This window comes from Hirundo rustica, chromosome 3 (assembly GCF_015227805.2).
Source record: "Hirundo rustica isolate bHirRus1 chromosome 3, bHirRus1.pri.v3, whole genome shotgun sequence".
NCBI classification, from domain to species: Eukaryota; Metazoa; Chordata; class Aves; order Passeriformes; family Hirundinidae; genus Hirundo; species Hirundo rustica.
In genome coordinates this window covers 94,820,546-94,840,586 of record NC_053452.1, presented here as the reverse complement: position 1 = coordinate 94,840,586, position 20,041 = coordinate 94,820,546, and the positions used below count along the sequence as shown (strand labels likewise).

General features: G+C 35.0%; 1 protein-coding gene across 1 annotated transcript in view; it reads right to left on the bottom strand.

The window, feature by feature from the left end:
* CSMD1 (CUB and Sushi multiple domains 1) overlaps nt 1–20,041 on the bottom strand; it is a 950,789-nt gene that overhangs the window by 66,409 nt on the left and 864,339 nt on the right. The window contains 2 exon segments of the mRNA XM_040059570.2: nt 6,601–6,786; nt 16,205–16,393. Of these exon segments, the coding sequence (XP_039915504.1) occupies nt 6,601–6,786; nt 16,205–16,393 (375 nt within the window).

The window sequence follows — 20,041 nt, the reverse complement described above, 5'->3', positions numbered from 1 at the left end:
AGTGGCTATTAACAGATGCTTGATTTTGTGCACATGGTATGTGAATGAGTGCATAAACTTATGGTCAGTCTCTTGGAAACTATGGTCTGGGCAATATTTAAATTCTCATTTACATAGATGAAAATCTGTAAGGGATTATCTCAGCTTCTTGCAGATGTGAAGATGTTCTCCTACTTCTCCAGGCATTTTTATACAAAAATGTATGAATAAAATTGATTTGCAGAAAATACAGGTCAGAAAACATAATTATAATTTGAAATCATGATTATCGATTTTAATGACTTGAAAATCTCCATATATTGATAATTCTGAACAGACTCAAAAGCAGGGAATTATTAATTAAATATAATTACCATTAAAAAAGAGTGGTTATAAAGCCCAAAAAGTCAGATCTGTCAGGTCAAGACGTGGCTTTTAGGCTGGAGTAAGTGGAAAAATTTGGGGTTTGTTGATCTACTTAACACCCGGTCTACTGGCACCTAATACGAACCACCTTTTTCAGAGGGGAAAGAGAGCTCTAGCACAGGAGCTATTGGGGATCACCGACAGAGCTTTAAAGTAGTTTGGAAGGGGGAAAGGGAAATTACCAGGCTTAGCAGTGATGAGCAAGGCATGGTGTGCCAAAACTTGAGGGAAAAACCACTAATCCATCAACCTGCTTCACAAGGTGCTGGCTACAAAGTATCACAGTTGAAATGTTTCTCCACCATGCACACAGCATAAGTAAAACAAAATGAGCTCCAGCTTTGCCCCAGTCCCAGTCTGATATAATTGGCTTAAATTAAACCCAGTGGGATGAGTCCTGTGACTGGAGTGCCCTCTTGGAGGGTTACAGGCTCTTCAGGAGGGATAGGCAGGGCAGAAAAGGCAACAGGTGGTGAGGGGGTAGCACTCATGTAATAAAAGGGGTAGAATATATGGAGTTCTCAGTTGGCAGTGGCTCAGCTGAGAGTTTCTGGATAAGAATCAAGGGACAAACAAATCATGTGAATGTCATTGTGGGAGCCTACTGTAGACCGACAGCTAGGAAGATGATGCTAACAAATTATTCCTTGAGCAACTAAGGGACACTTCCAAGTCAACCATTCTTGTCTTATGGGGGACTTCAACTTGCAAGAAATTACCCGGGAAAACCACACAGCTGCTATAACCCAGCCCAGAAGATTCCTAAAAATCCTAGATGACAACTTTATGGAACAGGTGCTAAGAGAACTGGCTCAGAAAGATGTCCTCCTTGATCTATTGCTTGTCAACAGGGAGGATCTTGTGAGTGAAGATTGGTGCCTGTCTTGGTCACAGTGACCATAAAGCTGCTGAGTTTAAAATTTCTGTTGACAGGAGGAAAAGTGCCAGCAAAACCTCAACCCCGGAATGAGGACAGCAGACTTCAAATTTCTCAGGGAACTAGTAAGTAAAATCATGGAAAACATTTTTGCAGGTGTGGGAGTCATTAAGTACTGGTCACTTTTTAAGCATTACATCCCAAGGGCACAGGAGCAGGCAATTCCCAAATGTCAGTAGTCAAGCAGGTGAGGAAAAAGGATGGCTTGGTGAACCTAATGCAGTAATGTGACCTATATTTCACATATATAACCTTTTGAATAACTTCACTATTAGCTTAAAAATAAGAGCAACGTTAAGGTGAAGTCATCCGTTATATCTGAGACACTAGTGTGTTTAAATTCACAAGTATTAGTAAAATTAGAAGAGAGTAGGAAAACAAGTAATCCTAGACATCACAGAATCTATGAACAAAGACCTAAGAACAAGATAAGATCACTTGAGCAAGTTGATTGTCTCAATATTCTAATAGAAAAGAAAAAAATTAAGCTGTTTGTGTTGATCAATACATTCAAACAGGAAAGGCTTCAAAATCTCAAAAGAGATAAACAAAAGGATCATGTGGATTTCAGCATCAGTCTGTCAACCCAGTCAGTTATATCAAGCCAATCTGTTATCAGTCTCTGGACTAATTAAAAATTGCTAAATGTATGAACTGTTTTACTACAGTTCATTGAATAAGTACTCCATGTTACATACCAAAAGCTGACAAAATACTTCAAAAAATACTTACTGACCTTAGGATTTCTTAAAGAAAATGGGTATGATGTTCTGAATGTCTTAGCAAATAAAAATCACCATCACAATATCTACAATGAGTTGATGGTGAATCTTTGCCTGTTTATCTTAGCAGTTTTATTCCTGAGCTACTTATGATTCTTAGTTCTAAAATGACATATTTTCCAAACATATTGAAAATTATGAAAAAAGGCTTTTATAAACGTTTAAATTATAAAATTTATAATTATTTTTCAGTTAGTTTGTAGAAAAAAATGTCTGAACCATCACTGTTACAACTCAGCACACCACACCTTCAAAAAAAAAAAAATCTACAGTGAAATCTGCAATATGAAGATTATGGAAGAGTGCCATTAGCTTTCCTTAAAATATTTGATGTTAGATGAATTAGCATAAACCAGTCAATGGCCTGATTTAAATTTTTGAATAAATATATTAAAAGAATAGTGAAAAAAAGCAACAAAGTTATGCAGTTATAGGGATTATCTCAGCCAATTAAAATGCTAGAATAATGAACCATAAACTCAATATTCTAGCTTTTGCATCCACATACTTCTATGAAAAGGAAAGCAGTTAGAGCAAAAGCCAGAGAGACATGGATTTGACAAGCAGACAAATCAATGGATAAAGGTGAACCTTGTGAAGTTCAATAAGGCCAAGTGCAAGGTCCTGCCCATAGGTCAGGGCATCCTGAAACACAAGTACAGGCTGGGCACAGAATAAATTGAGAGCAGTCCTGAAGAGAAGGACTTGGGCTGTTGGTTGATGAGAAGCTTGATGAGCCAGCAATATGCACCTGCAGTGCAGAAGGCCAACCATATTCTGGACTGCATTGAAAGAAGTGTGACCAGTAGGTTGAGAGAAGTGATTTTACCCCTCTATGCTGCTCTCATGAGACCACACATGGAATACTGTGTCCCACTCTAGGGCTCCTAACAAAAAAAGGATGTGGACCTGTTGGAGTGAATCCAGAGAAGGCTGAAAAGATGATCAATGGGCTGGAGTGCCTCTGATGATGACAGGCTGAGGGAGTTGGTGTCTTTCAGCCTGGAGAAAAGTAGGCTCCTGGGAGACCTTAGAGCAGCCTTGCAGTGCCTAAAGGGGGCTACAAGAGAGCTAGATAGAGATTTTTCAAAAGAGTATGTAGTGATAGGAAAAGGAGTAATGGTTTCAAATTTAAAGAGAATGAGTTTAGATTAGAAATTCTTCACTGTGAGGGTGAAGAATTGGAACAGGTTTTCTAGAGAAACTGGGAATGTCCCATTCTTGGAAGTGTTCAAAGCCAGGTTAGATGAGGCTGTAAGAAACATGGTCTAGTGGAAGGTATTCCTGTCCATTGCAGGGGGGTTGGAACTAGATGATCTTTATTGTTCCTTCCAACCCAAACTATTCTCTGATTACATGGAAGAGCAGTAGAGAAATCTCTTCTCTTCATCATGTTCTGGGGATCTCTGTGCAGAATAACTGAAGCAAGATATTTGTCATTCAGTTAAGGTTTCTTAGTAGATATCTGTTGCTTTTTATTTTCTGTAATTAAATACAATAGCCTAATATCCATGATCCATCTATTTCTTGCTCTATGACCATCACAAATTATATTTTTCATGCTTCAAATCTGATGTAAATACCTTTAATGAAAAGAAAGGCGTTTCAAACATCTCCCTCAGGCATGATATTATCAGAAGTGCTTTGCGAAACAAACTGCCCGGTTTTCAACCTTTATTTTAACAGACAGGGGAATAACAATGAACTTATTTATTTACCATTTGCCTTTCTGTGTTGAGTTTGCTTCCCATCAATTTAGAGATGCTTCTGTTTCTGGAGACTAAATATGTCTATCCTTACAGCAGCAATACTGAAAGAAACAGGTTGTTATGCAGGTTGTCTAAGCTCTTCTGCACTTTGCAAGTAAGAAATCTTGGGTAAGGCATGCCTGCCTCTGAATAGCAATCCATTCTGAAAATATTGATTTTAAATTGTCATGTACATCACTAGCACTTTAGCATGCTTAGATTTAGAAGTAATAGGATTCTTTTTCAAACAACAAATTTTTAGAAAAGCAAAAGAGAAGGCAAAGAAGAAAATAAAGTATCTTGTTAGTTTATTATAAATACTAAACAAAATTTTTAATGAAAGGTGTGCTAAATGTTAACAATTAAGCTTTGTTTTAAAGGGTAATCATTGTCTGGTTGTTTGACCATTTCAATAATACAAGCTTTTTGTTTGTTTTGTCCATTGCAGATATAGTGTTATTAATTTAGTGTATCTAATCCCCAGATAGTTTATCTGGCCTCTTCCCTCGAAAAAAAAAAAAAGTGTGTGCTTTGTACATTGCCAATTTTTTTTTGAGAATGAAGCTCACTTCAATTCACTGGAGCACTGCCTTCCCTCTGTCCACAGCTCTGAATTCAGATCATGTCTGTGTGATGACAGCTGGTTTTGAGTAATCCTCTTTATGTTCTCTGTGGAATTGCTGTCTACAGTTTTAGGCACTGCCCTTCAAGAAAGGTGAAGATCAATTGGAAATTGTCTAAAGGACAATAATGAGAATCACTGGTCCTAAAAGTAGGAAGGAAGAGTGAGAATGAATCACAATAAGATAGTTATCTCAACAGAAATAGTGACTGAGTGCACTGGATTCAGGAGTCAAGGTGTTGGCAGAGGTGAGGGAGTAGCTCCACAATGGCCTTTGTGAGGAGAGGCTGGTGGGCACAGTCAGCTCCAAAGGACCCACTGTAGAACACAGCTGAGCTCTGCAGCCATGATGGTAGCACCTCTGGGAAACTGCGTGTAGGAAAGGGCAAAACCCAGTACAGGCAGAGGGCAGGAATAAAAGTGAGAAACAGCAGAGGGAACACTAAGGTCACATAAGAAGGAGGAGTTCCAGACATCAGAGCTGGTGTTTTGCTGCAGCCCAATGGAGTGGATCATGGCAGAGCAGATATCCATACTGCAGTCCACACTGGAAGAATTTCTTGGAGAATCTGCAGCTGATGGAGGAGCCGCACTAGAACACTAGCCACACTAGCCACACTAGAACAAATTTATCTTGAAGTTCAATAGCTCATGAAGAAGACACATGCTGGAGCAGAGGAAAAGCAGAAGGAAGAAGGAGAAGCAGAGTGAAGTCTTTAATAAGCTGACCACCACTCCCATTCCTTATCCCCTAGCACTGGCAGGTGTAAGGAAAAGAACAAACAGAATGAAGGTGACTCTGGCAATAGAGAGAGGAAAGCATTGTTTTGATGGTTTTTAACCTTTATTTTCTGAAGTTTGTTTTACCTTCTTTTAATTGTCAATACATTAAGTTAACTTTTTCTAAGCTGAACCCATTCTCTGTCCTAATCTTGACACATGAGATTTTTCATCCTATTTTTTCCCATCTGGTTGAAAACAGAAAGAGAGTGAACATATGGGAGAGGTATGACTGCTCACCAAGGATAACACACTACACTGAAAAAAACCCAGTTTTCGAACACATTAAGAAGACTAAAAAGGGATAAAGTAACTTCTGTTCTTCCACTGTGGATACAAAATGAAACAAGGCCTTTACACTACAGAACGCCAGCTTCAGATTATGTAAGTACCAGGAAAAACTACAAGGGCAGAAGTAAGTTACTGAAAGAGTGTATTCAGGAGGGTGTTCAAAATTAGGTTAAATGCCAGTCTGCCTAGAAATTCTCTCAAGTAACTTTCAAAAATATTTTCTAACAATTGTTTGTTATGAATTTATTTAAATAAATGAAAACCTGTTCACAATCATATATAACTTCACAATTCTTGTATATGCCTCATTTTATTATTTCTTTAAAAATTAGTTGAATTTTACTTGTTTGAAGAATTAAAGTGCTTATCAAATTCAGAATCTGGAAGGCACATACATATGCTGTTGATTAGATCAAAATTCTAAATTAACTATCAAAATTTTTAATCATAGTATTACAGCAATTATTAACTTTGAGATTATGTCCTAATGAGAATTTCAAGTCACATTGAAGTCAGGCTCAGGTAATTATTGCTTTGATGCAGGACAGAGAGAAGCAGTGGCTGCCCAATGCAAATGAGAGGTTATACCATAGCAGACGAGTCTGCACCACATTGGCATGTTCCTCACAGGAGCCAGAAATTAAGACTGAAGGACTCTTATCCAGCTTAATTATCTACACTAATATTTTAAGAAATAATTTTTGCTTTTATTACTTCAGAAGCTATATTAGAAAGGAAATAATTATTGGTGATTGTAACTCACCGTGGTGAATGGCATATTATTCATAATAAGAAAATATACAGGAAATTTAATGATCTAATGATTTAAATTCAGATGTTTTGAAAAAGATAAAACAAAGGTTTTTTAGTTAAACAAATTTATGGGCTTCTTCTACTTTACTACAAGCTAAACAATGATGCATTCCTGAATGGCCACTTCAGGGCATATGTATATGCAAAACCTAAACATCAGCAGTGAAGAATTTCATGAGAAAGTTCGGGGAAAATATTATTGAGAAATACATGCCCACTTACATTTGCAAACAGGTGGCCTCCCTTTGTTGCTCCATAATCCATCTTCTTGACACACTGCTGTTGCTTGTTGACTAGATTCTAGCTTGAAGCCCTCATTACATTCATATATCAACCTACTGCCCAAAGTGAATTCATTACCAATAACTGAACCATTCCCAGGGGACTCAGGAATGCCACAAGACACAGCTGAAAAGAAATGAAAGAAAAAAAATGAAGGATTGGAATTTTATCATACATATCTTTAAAATATTGTCCCACCACTGAAATAAGAAACATAGATTAGTAATTTTGACATATCGCATTTAAAACAATTGAAATTAATTTTCCATCATATTTGCAACATTCTGATTAATGTAATAGTATTTAATACATTGATAAAAACTTTGAAGTGCATCTAATATAGACAAACATTTTATAAATAATTATTTAGTTCAATATAACCACTGCAAAGAGGGAATTTTCAACACAGGCTAAGGGCAATGGTTTATTAGCTAGAGAGAAAAAAAAAAAAAAAATTGAAGTGTCCAAAGAGATTTGGTCCAAGAAGCAATGCACTGAAAAACTCTTAAATGCGTTCTAGTAGTCCGCTCCATTCTCTCAGGCTTTCTTTCAGTCCTGCAGTACTTCATAATATTTGTTCATATATTTAATGCTTGTTTTTTCTATGCATTTAGAACTATGTTGTTAAAGAATTAAACTTAATATTTTTTGTCTGATGAGAAAAGCAACCAAATATATGACTAGACAGGGAAGTGTTCCACTTAATTATTTTGATATTTTAAACTTTATTTACTTATTTGACTAATTTATTTCAGAAATTTAAATATTATGTGTATCTAGGGTTATCAATTTTCTACATAATTAAGGAAATTATTTACTGAATTGTTTTCACTTTTTTATTCTCCTTCTGAATTTAACTCCAAATGAACAGTTTTTCTTTCAAGGTCTCACAAAGTTTAAATTGCTGTCAACTTTTTGAAGTTTGAGTAGCATCTAGGGTGGTTTTTTAGGCTTATATGATAATTTATTTAGCCAGAATTCCTTTAACATTATCTCATAATATATGATTTTCAGGCAGAGTAAAATTAGTAAAAAGTCTATTTCAGTCAATTTTAGGAAAGGTCTCCCAGACAAGATTGCCTTCTGTTATGTAACTTCTCAGGTCCCTTGCTTTTGACAATATATTTAAAAAAAAAAATCATTTAACACTATGTTTATTTTGAAGTAGTTATTCATGTGCAGATATTAACTCTAGGTCCTTTTGACTTATTAAAGAAAATATGGGTATTGATCTAGTATTGATACCCAACTGTGACAGACAAAAACTCTCTAACAGTTTAAAGTTAGAAAGTGTGTGTTTATTATGACACAGGGCAGCCTGCGGGATGGCTCCCAAATTCACACCGCCATTTACAGGTGATCATAGAATCCTTTTAGTTACAAAAGCATTGAATATCCAGAACACAAATGCATATTCATAACCCTGGTACATCCCATTCCCTGCTTCGTATGGTAATTAGCTCAAAAGCCATTAAGCATGCGTAGTTTGTTCTTTGAAATGGGTCGGTGGTCCTTTTCATGGAGAGGGGTCCCCAAAATGAGGAAGTAAAGAAGTCTTCCTCACTCTGACCTTTCTCCCTTTTCAATGCAAATGTGATAAATGAACCCTTGGTAGGACTTCTATTTCCTGTCTTCGTGACTGTTCAATGGGTTTCTGGGCAGAGGAGGCCTACAATTGTCTTATGTTCCTAAAAGCTATTTATCAGTTTCTGTATTCTTCATTATAAACACAGATAACCAAACATACAGTTGACAGTTATCCTAATATGAAGAGTGATCCCAAACCCAGTTTCTCTTAGTTAATTACTAACTTTTAATTTCAGCAAAGCCTACCTATCTACTTCAGTTAATTTCAGCAAAGCTTATCTCTAAATAAAATCTTAACCCCTCTAAAATCCTTAATTCTCTTAAGTTTATGTCTCACTTTAATAAGTTACTAAAGGTGGTAAAAATTTTATGTTTGCCCTGTAGTTTTTCTGAAGGGAAAGTTGTGTTATATTCTCTGAAAGGATGTTACTTTCTGCAAAATGGCAACTTGGAGCAGACTACCTATCAAATTATTTCAAATAATCTATTTCATGAGTTCCTGTAAACCAATATTTGTACATGTGTTCAGAATCAAGCTACTGTGAGTTTGGCATCCAGTTTACTGCTCTGCAGTAAATACACTGAATAAAAATCAGCTTTGAAACTTTCACTTTTAAATATTTACCAATAAAAAGTGAAGTTTTACAAATGAAAGTATTTTTTCCTTGCATGCAGTCAATGGTAAGAAGCAATTCAATATTTTAATATTTTAAAATAAAAATAAATACATTTCAAAAGAAGTAATCACAGAGTTTGTCGAAATGTGTTTCAGTGGTGAAGATAGGTATTAAAAAAAACATCTATTTTTTTATCACAATTCACCCAGTTCAGAGTAAATGATTAATTTCAGAACACACAATCATGGTACCATAAATATAACTCTCAAATTTGTTTTCAGTGTTTCCAAGTTGTCACGTTTGATGAATTTAAATTAAATACAACACAGTACTTTGAATACAATTACAATGTGGAGATATAACCATTTCTAAATTATGAATGATTAGTTTATTTCTGCTTTTCCTTCCATCTGGAATTTGTCATGGTGCTAACAGAAGGAGAACTATAAGAATGTTGTGAAATAAGCTGCCTCTTTTGTAACACAACTTCTTGGCACTTTTTGTATCCTAACCAGAACTGTTTTTATCTTATCAAAACTGAATATTTCTCCATCAGTGGGCAGGGCCTGAGCCTCTTGCCAGTGGAAGAATTAGTACTGGGAGAGAAAAGGTAGAGAGAAGTGATTAGGAAGGTTCTGGAAGAAGGGAAAATGGAAAGTCTGAAAGACTGAAAGTCTGAAAGACTCAGAGTTAACTGCTCTGCATCATGTTAGAGAAAGTGGAGAAGGGGAAGGATAAAAGCAAGTTCTGCAGCTTCTGGGAGCAGGTCTCTATATTAAAAGTCATTCTCCACAATGTGACTGCAGCAGGAGTGGTAGTTTTACATGTCTCTGGTGTACTCAACACAGTTAGTATAGGCTTATCTGGTTAAATGCTCTATGTTCCCTAAAGATCAGCTGAATCCTTTACCTACAACTAGAACCAACTCTGATCTTGTGTCAGGCAAGCAATACTCGCAAAAAGTTTGTCTGCATGCTGAACTGATGGAAAGTTAAACTCACACACTTTAGTACATCATAAAAATGCCAATGCAGTTCAAGTCATGGTTACTGAGAAAGATTTCAGTGTTCCCAATGTCTTGCACTATGCCTCCACTCATCCTAACATGCCTTACAGTTCTTTGATTGTGACAATGTGTCTGAATGTGTTTGGTTAAGATTTAACTTCTTGTCAACATTTTCAGGTCTCCTTTCTCATGTCAAAACAATAAAGTATCTTTTAAGTGTGCATACATTTAATTGTATAAAACGAAAACTCAAAACTATGAATCTATCCACCCATTCCATGTATGTGCCCATCTGCTTATACAGATGGACCTTATTTTATTTCCCTCTAAATATTCCAAACATGAAATAACTTCAAATACCTTCGTGAAGCAACAAGCTTTTTTTATGCCATTTGAAAACAAAACCAAGGAAAAAAACCCAAAACAAAACAAAAAAGCCACCAAACCAATCTGGGTCTGTTTAGTTCATGGAAGAAACTAATAATTCTGTCAGCATTTGTTCTTCACCTTTAGCAGTAACCTTTCTAAAGACACACTGAAAAGTTCAAGACTCAGTAGTTGTGCAAGTGATTTTAAGCAATAAAAGATGTACAATGCCTGCTCACAAACAGGCCTCTCAGTTGTCAGGTCTGATGCAGTGTCAGTATGCTAAAGCACCTCAGAATCTATGTTTACCTGTCACACTTCACCACTTTCATCTTCAGAGTGTACCTCAGCCCTTATGGTGTCCCTTCTTTCCTTAGTTGTTTCTAAGTCTTGTACTCCTAAATTGTAAGGCTTTTATTACTGTTGCTTTAGCCACTTATCATAAAAGCAGTTTGGGCACCCTGGCACTGGTCCAGATAGAGTCTTATCTGTTTATTTTTTTGTATGCTTGTCTCCCAGAGCCTGGATTGGAACAAAATTTTCCTGTTGCTACAAATTTATCGAGGCTGTTAAAGGCTTTTAGAGCACCAGTGTTAAAGCATATCAGCAAGGAGAGTTTCACTAAATAGCAAGTACTTTGAAATTTAATGTAAAGCTGAATCAAACTGACTAAAATGTCATATTTTCTTTGGACAGTGGAAACAATGGCACTACTGTGCCACAAGCAAGTATTTTGAAGCTCTCAGCTTCATGATTGCTAAACAATTAAGAATGGTGTGAGAAAATCTTCTGACTTGAGGAGTTGTCAGCTTGTTTCTTAGGTCAGTGTCTAGATGAGACACACAGGTTCCATCTGGGAGATATTCATTCAGAGTGTTCAAAATATAAGTCAGCCTTAATTGTATCTATTATCTTGCACAGCAGAAAAATATACTTCTTCCACTGCAGGGGAGAAAACCTTTTACCTAGAAACTGAGATCAGTTTTAGTTGTTCTTTCATGTTCCACGTCATACTTACATTTATTTTTTGTTAAAGCCAGTGAATTTAAGGTTTATGGCAATCCTTTAAAGTATCTATACACCTGTATTCCAGTAAGATACTTACACATTATTTATCTTCAAAGTATGTAATTTAATTGCATATAGAAATGAAGCTGGGGAGTACATTACAGTCAGACATTGAGTTTATTTTCGTATGCTGGAATCCCTAAAGTTAATCCACAAGCATTCATTGTTCAGTGACCTGTTTCTGGCATTCAGTATAGTGCTGGAAAAAGCGTTTAAATACCCAACAATTGAAGTTAGAAACTGAGTAGTCCCTAAAAGCAGGATTCAAACCAAAAACATGCTCAGTGGCTTATGGGTATGATATCGAATTGAAAACATCAGAGAGAGATTTGACAATTCTCAGACTTGGATACATACAGAAATATAAAAGAAAGTGAAAACAGGGTTGGGGGTATAAAAAAAAACCCCAAAACAAAAAACAACTGCTATGAGAGGTCATCTAGTCTATTCTCCTATCACAAGTCAAAATTATACTTGACCAGTCTTGATCTAATTTGTTCTTGAAAGACCTCCAGTGATGAAAATTTCACACTCTCCACTGTCACTGAGACACACAAAGCAGCCACAGTCAGACAAGCGGTTTTGCAGAGCAGAGGTTTCTCCATCCAGCCCAAAAGCTGAAATCTAGGCGGAGAGAGAGCCTCTTTGTTTTATTTCTTACTTTTTATACATTTGTGGGTCTAGCAGAAGATTGGCTTCTGGGGTTTTTCACCCCTCAGCCAAGTGGCTAAACCAACTGTCAGTTACAATTGTTTTCAGGTTAGAAATATGCAAACAAAGGACAGAGAATGAAAAACAAAGGATTTGTTTATGTTACATCTGTGGGAAAAGGTAGAAAACTGCTCTTAATATTGTACAATAATTAAAAAGATCTGACTCCATTTATGAAAATCAAAAGGCTATAAAAAACTCAGAAAAAACAGGGTAAGACTCCACAGACAATCTGTTACAGTATTTCACTAGCCTCTCTGAGAAAATAATAAAAAAATAAAGAAAAACATATCTTAGGATCCTGTTAAAGTAAGGATAGCTGTAATTCAACCATCTAGAAAGAGCACAGATTAATTATTTCATTCATCTTTGGAACTACTTTTGGCTTATTAAAAGACTGCTACCAGGTTTCTCCTTAAATTTCTGGGATTTTTTTAGTCTATCTAACACTTATTGATTTATATTCTAAAATATGATCATTGATTTATAAGAGATTGCTGGAATTTGGTATTTTTAACATTCTACTTAATTTGCTACATTTTTAAGACTGTATGCTAAGAGGGACATTTTTGCATAGTAACATTTACCAAAAAGGTAAAAAGCCCAAGCTTAATTCCATGCCCCAAACCACAGAACATCTAATTTTATGAGGAACAAATTTGGTGGTCTCAGAATCACAGGTCTTGTGACTGCTAACTGTTAACTGGTATTTTCAAGCCTGCTCTCCCAGGGCAGACATGGAACACAGTCATGGTCCTGGAATAATCTTTGTTCAGTAGAACAAAAAGTACAAAGATCTCTAGCTCCACAATGTACATCTATAGACTTCAAGCACAGAGGTTAGCATAATGATAGTATCTGGAATCAGCATTTTAAGCAGGAACTGTTGGCATCAGCTATACCAGTATCATGATTCTGTCACAGATACTGAGCCTTTCCAAGTACTTACAATTCAGAAGAGAACTTCCTTAAAGTAGGTACCTTCAGTTTTCTTTTATAAACCTACTAGGAAGTAACTCAAATGGTGAAATGCAGCCAAAGGTTTTTCAAGGCTTTAGAAGTTATTTTTAGGTCTTTTAAGAATGAGTGGGAAAAATCAGGAAGAACAAAGTCAAAAGCTGAATCCTGTATAGGAAGAACAGGTGGAATAAAGAAGGGCATTTGCTCGTGCCTGCCAGAGGAACAGCCACTCTGTTGCACTCTCACTGGTACCATGCCTCAGCCTCCAGACTCCAGCAACCCAGCACTGCTGAGCAATATTGACCCTAACAACTTGCTTTCAGTTTTTCCTTCTAGCTGCTCTACTTATCAAGCTTTTCTTATAGCTTCTCTTATACTCTCTTCATTGCCAGCCTCAGTCTTTTCTTCCTACCCTCCCTCAGCATGGCAATCTATACATCAGCTCATCAGTGGCTGACAAATGTCATTGCCAGTATCATTACTGGGGCCTTACTATTTCCTCTCACCAGCTACTTACTGTTATTATGTGAGAATTGTTATTTTCTCTCCATATCTCTTTTGAAAGTAGCATGAGTCCTGTTTCTCTTTTCACTGCACAAATGAAATAAAAGCAGTAACAGTAAGTTCTAATTTCCTAGATAGGAGTCAAGTTCTTTTTACAGAATTCAGGACGTTATTACACACATTTGCATCTGAGAAGACTGGAACTGAAAAGTATCTTCTGACCCTATCAGATTAACTCATATTAGACGTTTTCATATTCAAATTAGATGCTGTTGTAATAGATACACAAAAAATAATTACCCTTTTTGTTAACATGATCAAACTTGATTTCAAAAATTAATTCTGACACATTCAAGTTATTAATCACAAATGTAACCCTGCAGGACTGGTTTTATGGAAATTTCTGAGCTAATCAAAGGCGTTTTGATTTAGAAAGATCCTATAATGAAATCCATGAGCTGGACAAAATGTGTAATTTTAATTAATTTTCAAAGATAATGCATTTTGATAACAGGTACTAAATAAACTTTGAAATATACTCTCCATTTCAGAGTTTTTTTGGAGAACATATACCTCATTCAGACATGCAAGTTGGAATAATTGAGCCAGAGCTGTAAAGTTATATATTACAATGAGGAAGCTTACATTAATAAGAAATTTATAGGGAAGATTAAACAAATTATCTTGCAAATATTCTTTTCTCCCATTGTTTACAGAAATCTACATGCTAACAGCCACATATATTGATGAAATTATAAATACAGCTTAAAATTCAAGAAAAGTATCTGGGAACATGCTAGATTGCTAAAAATTCAAAGCTCCCTCTTGCACACAGTGATAAAATAAGGGCAGACACAGTGTCTGAAGTATTTTACAATTTTCTTGAGTCCTCTTAAGTTCTGTTCATAATCTATTACTTTCTGAGTCTCTTTCACCCCTGGTTATCCACTATCAAGTCCTGCGATGTTATAGTCCTGCACATATCTGTACATTTTCCCTCATCCTTTCTTTTCAAAATTATTCCATTTTGTCTTTAAAAGTGGTGAGTTTTTTCTTAAATTGTTTAAAGGTTTTTTTTTTTTTTTTTTTCTCCATTCATGCATCTCATTATGTTTGGACATAATTTTCAAGCTTAGAATGGCAAATTTGAAACTCTCTATGCTGTTGTGAACAGAAAAATGTGAACATAAAATGTAAAAACTAAAAATGTAGAAGAAAACCCTTAACATTAGACTGTTCTTAAAAAAAAAGAGAAAATATTAAAAAAAAGAGCTATTTTAGAATTTTTAAATGCTGGATCATATTTTCATTATACAGAAATACTCTGACATATGAACAATAGTGGAAATAACTGTAGAAGGCTAACATTGTCTGGGTAGATAAGCAATAGAAAGTTAAGGGATACATTTGCATAATATTTCTGACAGCTGACGAATCACAAGATCTTAAATTTTGGAGAAGAGTAAAATATAGAGCCTCCTTAAATTTATGGCCCCTCCTCTGTATAAAAGATTGATAGGAATCCTATTCCTTCAAGTTCAAATGTAGCCAAATTTCTGCAGCTTTTTACTTTTCTTACAAATAGCCCACCCTCAACAGAAGAGTTATCATCCTGACAAATCTCAACTGGCTTTTTTTTTTTTTTTTTTTTTTTTTTTTTTTTTTTTTTTTTTTTTTTAATTCACAAAATAGAACTTCCATACTTTCATGTTATGGTCTTAAACCATAAGATGGTTTGAAGAACCATCATTGAGACAGAACATTAAGCAAAATATTTTCTTATTAAAAACTAATGTTAATGTCTTACAAAGTTAAGAACAAGTAAATGAGAGTTTTATTCAATCATGTTCTTAAATATGAGTGCTACTATAATTTCATTCTATAAGTAAAACAGTCTAGAAGCAGACACATGCTAGAATAAGCCATGTACGATGTGGATAGAATTTGCAGCCTTCTTCCTCTTCCCCAGGTCCCTGATAATATCATAGAATCATAGAATAGGTTGGGTTGGAAGGGACATTAAAGACCATTTGGTTCCAAACCCCTATCACAGGCAGGGACACCTTCAACTAGACCAAGCTGTTCAGAGCCCTATCCAACCTGTCCTTGACCACTGCCAGGGATGGGCCATATGTATTTGACAAAGAGTAATGACTATTAACAGGAGCAGTAAGCTAAAGCAGACCCTGTTCCAGCTTCAGGACTGTTAAAACAGACAAAAATACCCAACTGCCACTCCCTCCCCAAGGAAAAAAACAGAAAAAAAAAAAAAAAAAAAAAAAAAAAAAAAAAAAAAAAAAAAAGAAAAACAAAGAAAAAAAAAAAAAAAAAGAGGGGAGAGAAAAGAAGTTAAAAATTATGTCTTTGAAGCACAGGTTAGAAAGTAATTTTCTAAAACAATAAAGTAATCCCTTATAACTACTGAATTTAAAAAAAATGTTCAGTAATACAATATCATGACCTGTGGTCTGTTTATAGATATGTACATTACTAAAGAAAAATATACTGAAAACAAATTTTTCATTTGGTCTGTATTTGACTGCATGAATAGTTCCTAATACTTCAACTCTGCACAATGAAATACACAAGTCAGTATGTGTTGGGATCAGGTCATGATATCAGTGTCTCTCTTGGCATACAGCAGTACTGACAATGCTGCATCTTTGTTTTGTGAAATAGCCTCACAATCAAATTACAGAAGCTCAAGAATAAAGCATTGTCTTACCGTGGCAGATTGGCACAGGAGAATCCCACTGGTACATGCCATTTTGGTAGCGCCTGCAAGTTGCATTATTTTGGCCAATCATTCTATACCCAGGTTTGCAATAATAGCGAACTTTGCTTCCGGCAGGACCACCTGTTTTATTTACAATTCCACCATTCCTCAAGGTAGGGTTTAAACTGCAATAAGGAGCTAAAACCGAAAAAAATGGACATTATTAAAAACAAATCAAAATAATTTAATGTACAAAATTAAGATTCTTTTTGATATGTACAAACTTTGAATGCCACTAAAATCAACACTGAAACCTTTACAATATTCTTGGAATCCTCAGTGAATATTCAGACTACTTATAAAGAAACATCATGAAGTCCAAAACCAAAATTTTTATTCCAAACCAGTTTGTACTACTGCACATAAAGAAGCTATAATCATGAAGCATGAAGTATGTTCGGTAAGTTTTCTCACAGTTAATAAACAATCTACTTCAAATCTGATCACTTCATAAATATAAAATTCTTTGAGCTACACAGTATACAAAACCAATTATAAACAGCTTTATCAAAAATTTCAGTGCACTTAGGCATGTATGTCAAAGTTTAAACATTTTGTTGAATATGTTAAAAATTTATAGGACAAATAAAAATACACTGATTCTTCAGATGCATTTCTTTCAGATTAAAATACAGTTAATTATTTTTGTACATATTCTCTCAAAGATATTTGCAATTATTTTTTTTGAAAAGAACATAACTTAACTGACTGCAACTTCTTAAATGTTGAATTTACACTACATATGAAGTAAGACAGAATGCACCTGTTTGAGTTTTGAAAGGAAAGTAAACTTTGTTAAACTTTAATCACTACTAATATTTTTTGCAGAGGGGTTTTCATGACCAGCATGGTCCTTGAGGACCTATGATAAATAAATGGAAATTTTTTGATCTGCGCTGAGTAAGCAAAAGAAGGACAGATTTTTTTTTGTGTCGAAAAGTGAGTAATAAAGACCATTTTTAAAATAACATTGCAGTATCTGGCCTGTAAGGATGGAATAGGGATAACTGAACTGGCCCAAATCAAGCAGAAGTACAGCATAGTTTGACATGTTATATGCAGAATTGTAACACAGATCTGTTTGTAGAATGAAAACATTTATCACTGGATAAAAGCAATATGAAAAAATTACCTGGACTCCATACTGATGTAAAAGTCACTGCGTATTTGAAGCAGGTATGCACCATGTCAAGCTTACTGAGATTATCTTTTCAGAAGCAGCATGGCAGGACCATGGCTTTCTGAAAGGAAACCTGACCTAACAACTGGCACTGAAATAAGCCTATGAACACTTTTCACAGGGAAGACACTGTTGAACTCCACTGAGAACTAAATACCAGTGAGACTGAAACTGCAACTACTGCTGGAATACTCCCTCTGTCATACTGAAATGTGTTTTAGGTATAGTCATATTCATTTTAGCTTCTGTAGAAAATGAAAAGTTGTTTTGTTTTCACAAGTGCATAATTACATGTTTTGGTATATAGCTTTCAATATCTAGCTCTATTTTTAATTTTTTATATCTTTAATGTATATTTTTTCATCTTACAGTGCACCTATGGTATCAATTGCCACCCAAAGAAAAATGGTTTTGTTCAATGACTGAGATAATAGAGTTGATTATATTCCTAACTGAAACACTTCCTTTAAATGTCTAGATTGAGATGCAGTATATCAAAATCAATATTTCTAAGTAATAACAGAAGTCCACCAATGAAGATGCTGAATATTTTGTAATCTTTTGAAATTATATAGTTCTCAATTAAGCAAAATTATTTCTACTCAAAATGTTATTTCTGTACATTATTTCACTTGGAGATTATTTGAAAAAAACACAAAAAATAATAAAGGAAATATTAAAACCAGAAAGAAAATTAATAAGCCAAGATGGTCCAGTAAAATAATTGTTTGGGACCATGTTTGTGTCCTTTATAAGTATGGTGACACCAACACTTCTGCCTAAATTACATTAATTATCAAATTACTCTTTAAAAAGGGAACTTGACATTTAAAGAAACACAATAAACATGGGTTTAATTTTTCTTTCAACATATTGAAGAATAAAGATTGCTATTGCAAAACAAGCAGGTTAAAACCTCTAAAATCAGCTCCAGGAACCTCTTAAGTGCTATTTAATTTTAAATATCCTGGATCTTAAGAAAAGCAGGTGATATGCAATTCAGAAAAAACTAAAATTTATTACATCAGTACTGCAATTTTGCACATAAAATATTTGTCTGTAGCCCAGTAATGCTGTATAACAGTTCTAACTTTACTGTTTTTCTGTACAGTACCTTTCATGTCTCCTTTATTCTAGCTCCTCCTATAACCATTTAATCTGGACTAGTAATTCTTTCATTAAACTGTTAACATTGTTATTCTAACAGTAAATTCTTAGCTAGATATAAAAGAATAGGGTTATTTATGCATAATAAGATTTTTAGTATAACAGGTTAATCTTCGTGTTCTGATTGCCAGAATATTTATTGCCATCTTTTAGCTGTGGCTAATTACAACAATAAATATATATGACCATCCAGAGAGAGAAGCTTTAAAATGGCATGAAATATGGGACATTCAGGCTGCTGAGTTACATAGAATGATGTCAAAATACTGAAAATTTCCTCAGGAGCTAAAGAAATCTATCGGTCATAATTTTTGCTGATGTTGTAAAACTCAATAATGCCTTTAGCCCTAAAGCATGGTTTAAGCTCTCCAGTGAATCAAGTGTTGTTCAGAGGAGAGTCAAACAAAAAACAAACAAAAAAATCTTTTGAACTAAGAAAGTTGCAGAAGATAACAAGGAAGGTAAAATAGCAACGTCACTCAAAATTTACTTCAGCATCCCCTAGAAAATACTTAATTCCCAAAGTTTATTGTTGCAGATATTCTACAGAAAACTATGTCCTCCTTTCCCAGATATCTTGATGACTCCTGTATATTTTCTGCTTTCAACCATCTTTTCAACCTACTGTAAATAATGCTTACTTTTCCTGACAACCCAAGGTGAGTGAGTGGCACCGGCTTCATGGACTCATAGGAAAATAGGGAAGAGGAGATCTGAGAACTGAGATGTCTTGGTAAAGCTTTGTGGCCATCTGCCACTGTGAAAGTTAAAGACAGATGTTTGAGTGTGAATATAAAATTATGAGATGTGTTTGACAGGGTAGGGAGAAAAGAGAGAAAGGATATTTGACACAAAGGTGCTGATTTAAGAGCCATAGGGAAGAATAGACGTGACAGATTGTGCAGAGATGAGAAACACAAAGGTAAGAACTGGAGATCAGATAAAAGTGATGAAAATGAGAGAAAGAGAAGGACTTGGTTAGACATTAGAAGTGGCACCAAAAGGATTGATGCATCAGAGACTGAGATTATGTTCAGAGTAAAATATGATACAGGGAAAGAAACTGTAAAGAAAAAATTATAAAATGAAATTAAATTGACTAGTGGGAGACAAAGAAAGAAAATCAGGGGCAGAAGAAAGAAAGGAAGAAGATAAATTAGGGGAGTCTTCATAAAGAGGAAGCAAGATAAAGATGGTAAACCTGATGGGAAAGAAAGATAGATAAAATCTGGATAAAGAAAAATCTTATGTTTCTACAACTAAAAGTAGTCTGTGATTTGTAGGGAGGCGTGTAAAAAGGCTGGAGAACAGAAAGAAGGGTTGAGGAGCACAGCTAGACTGTCTTGGCAGAGGTGTTTTGACCATAATGGTTTGGACAAAAAACTCATGATGAATAGGACTACATGAAATGAGGCAGATTCCTTGAAGTACACTGGAAA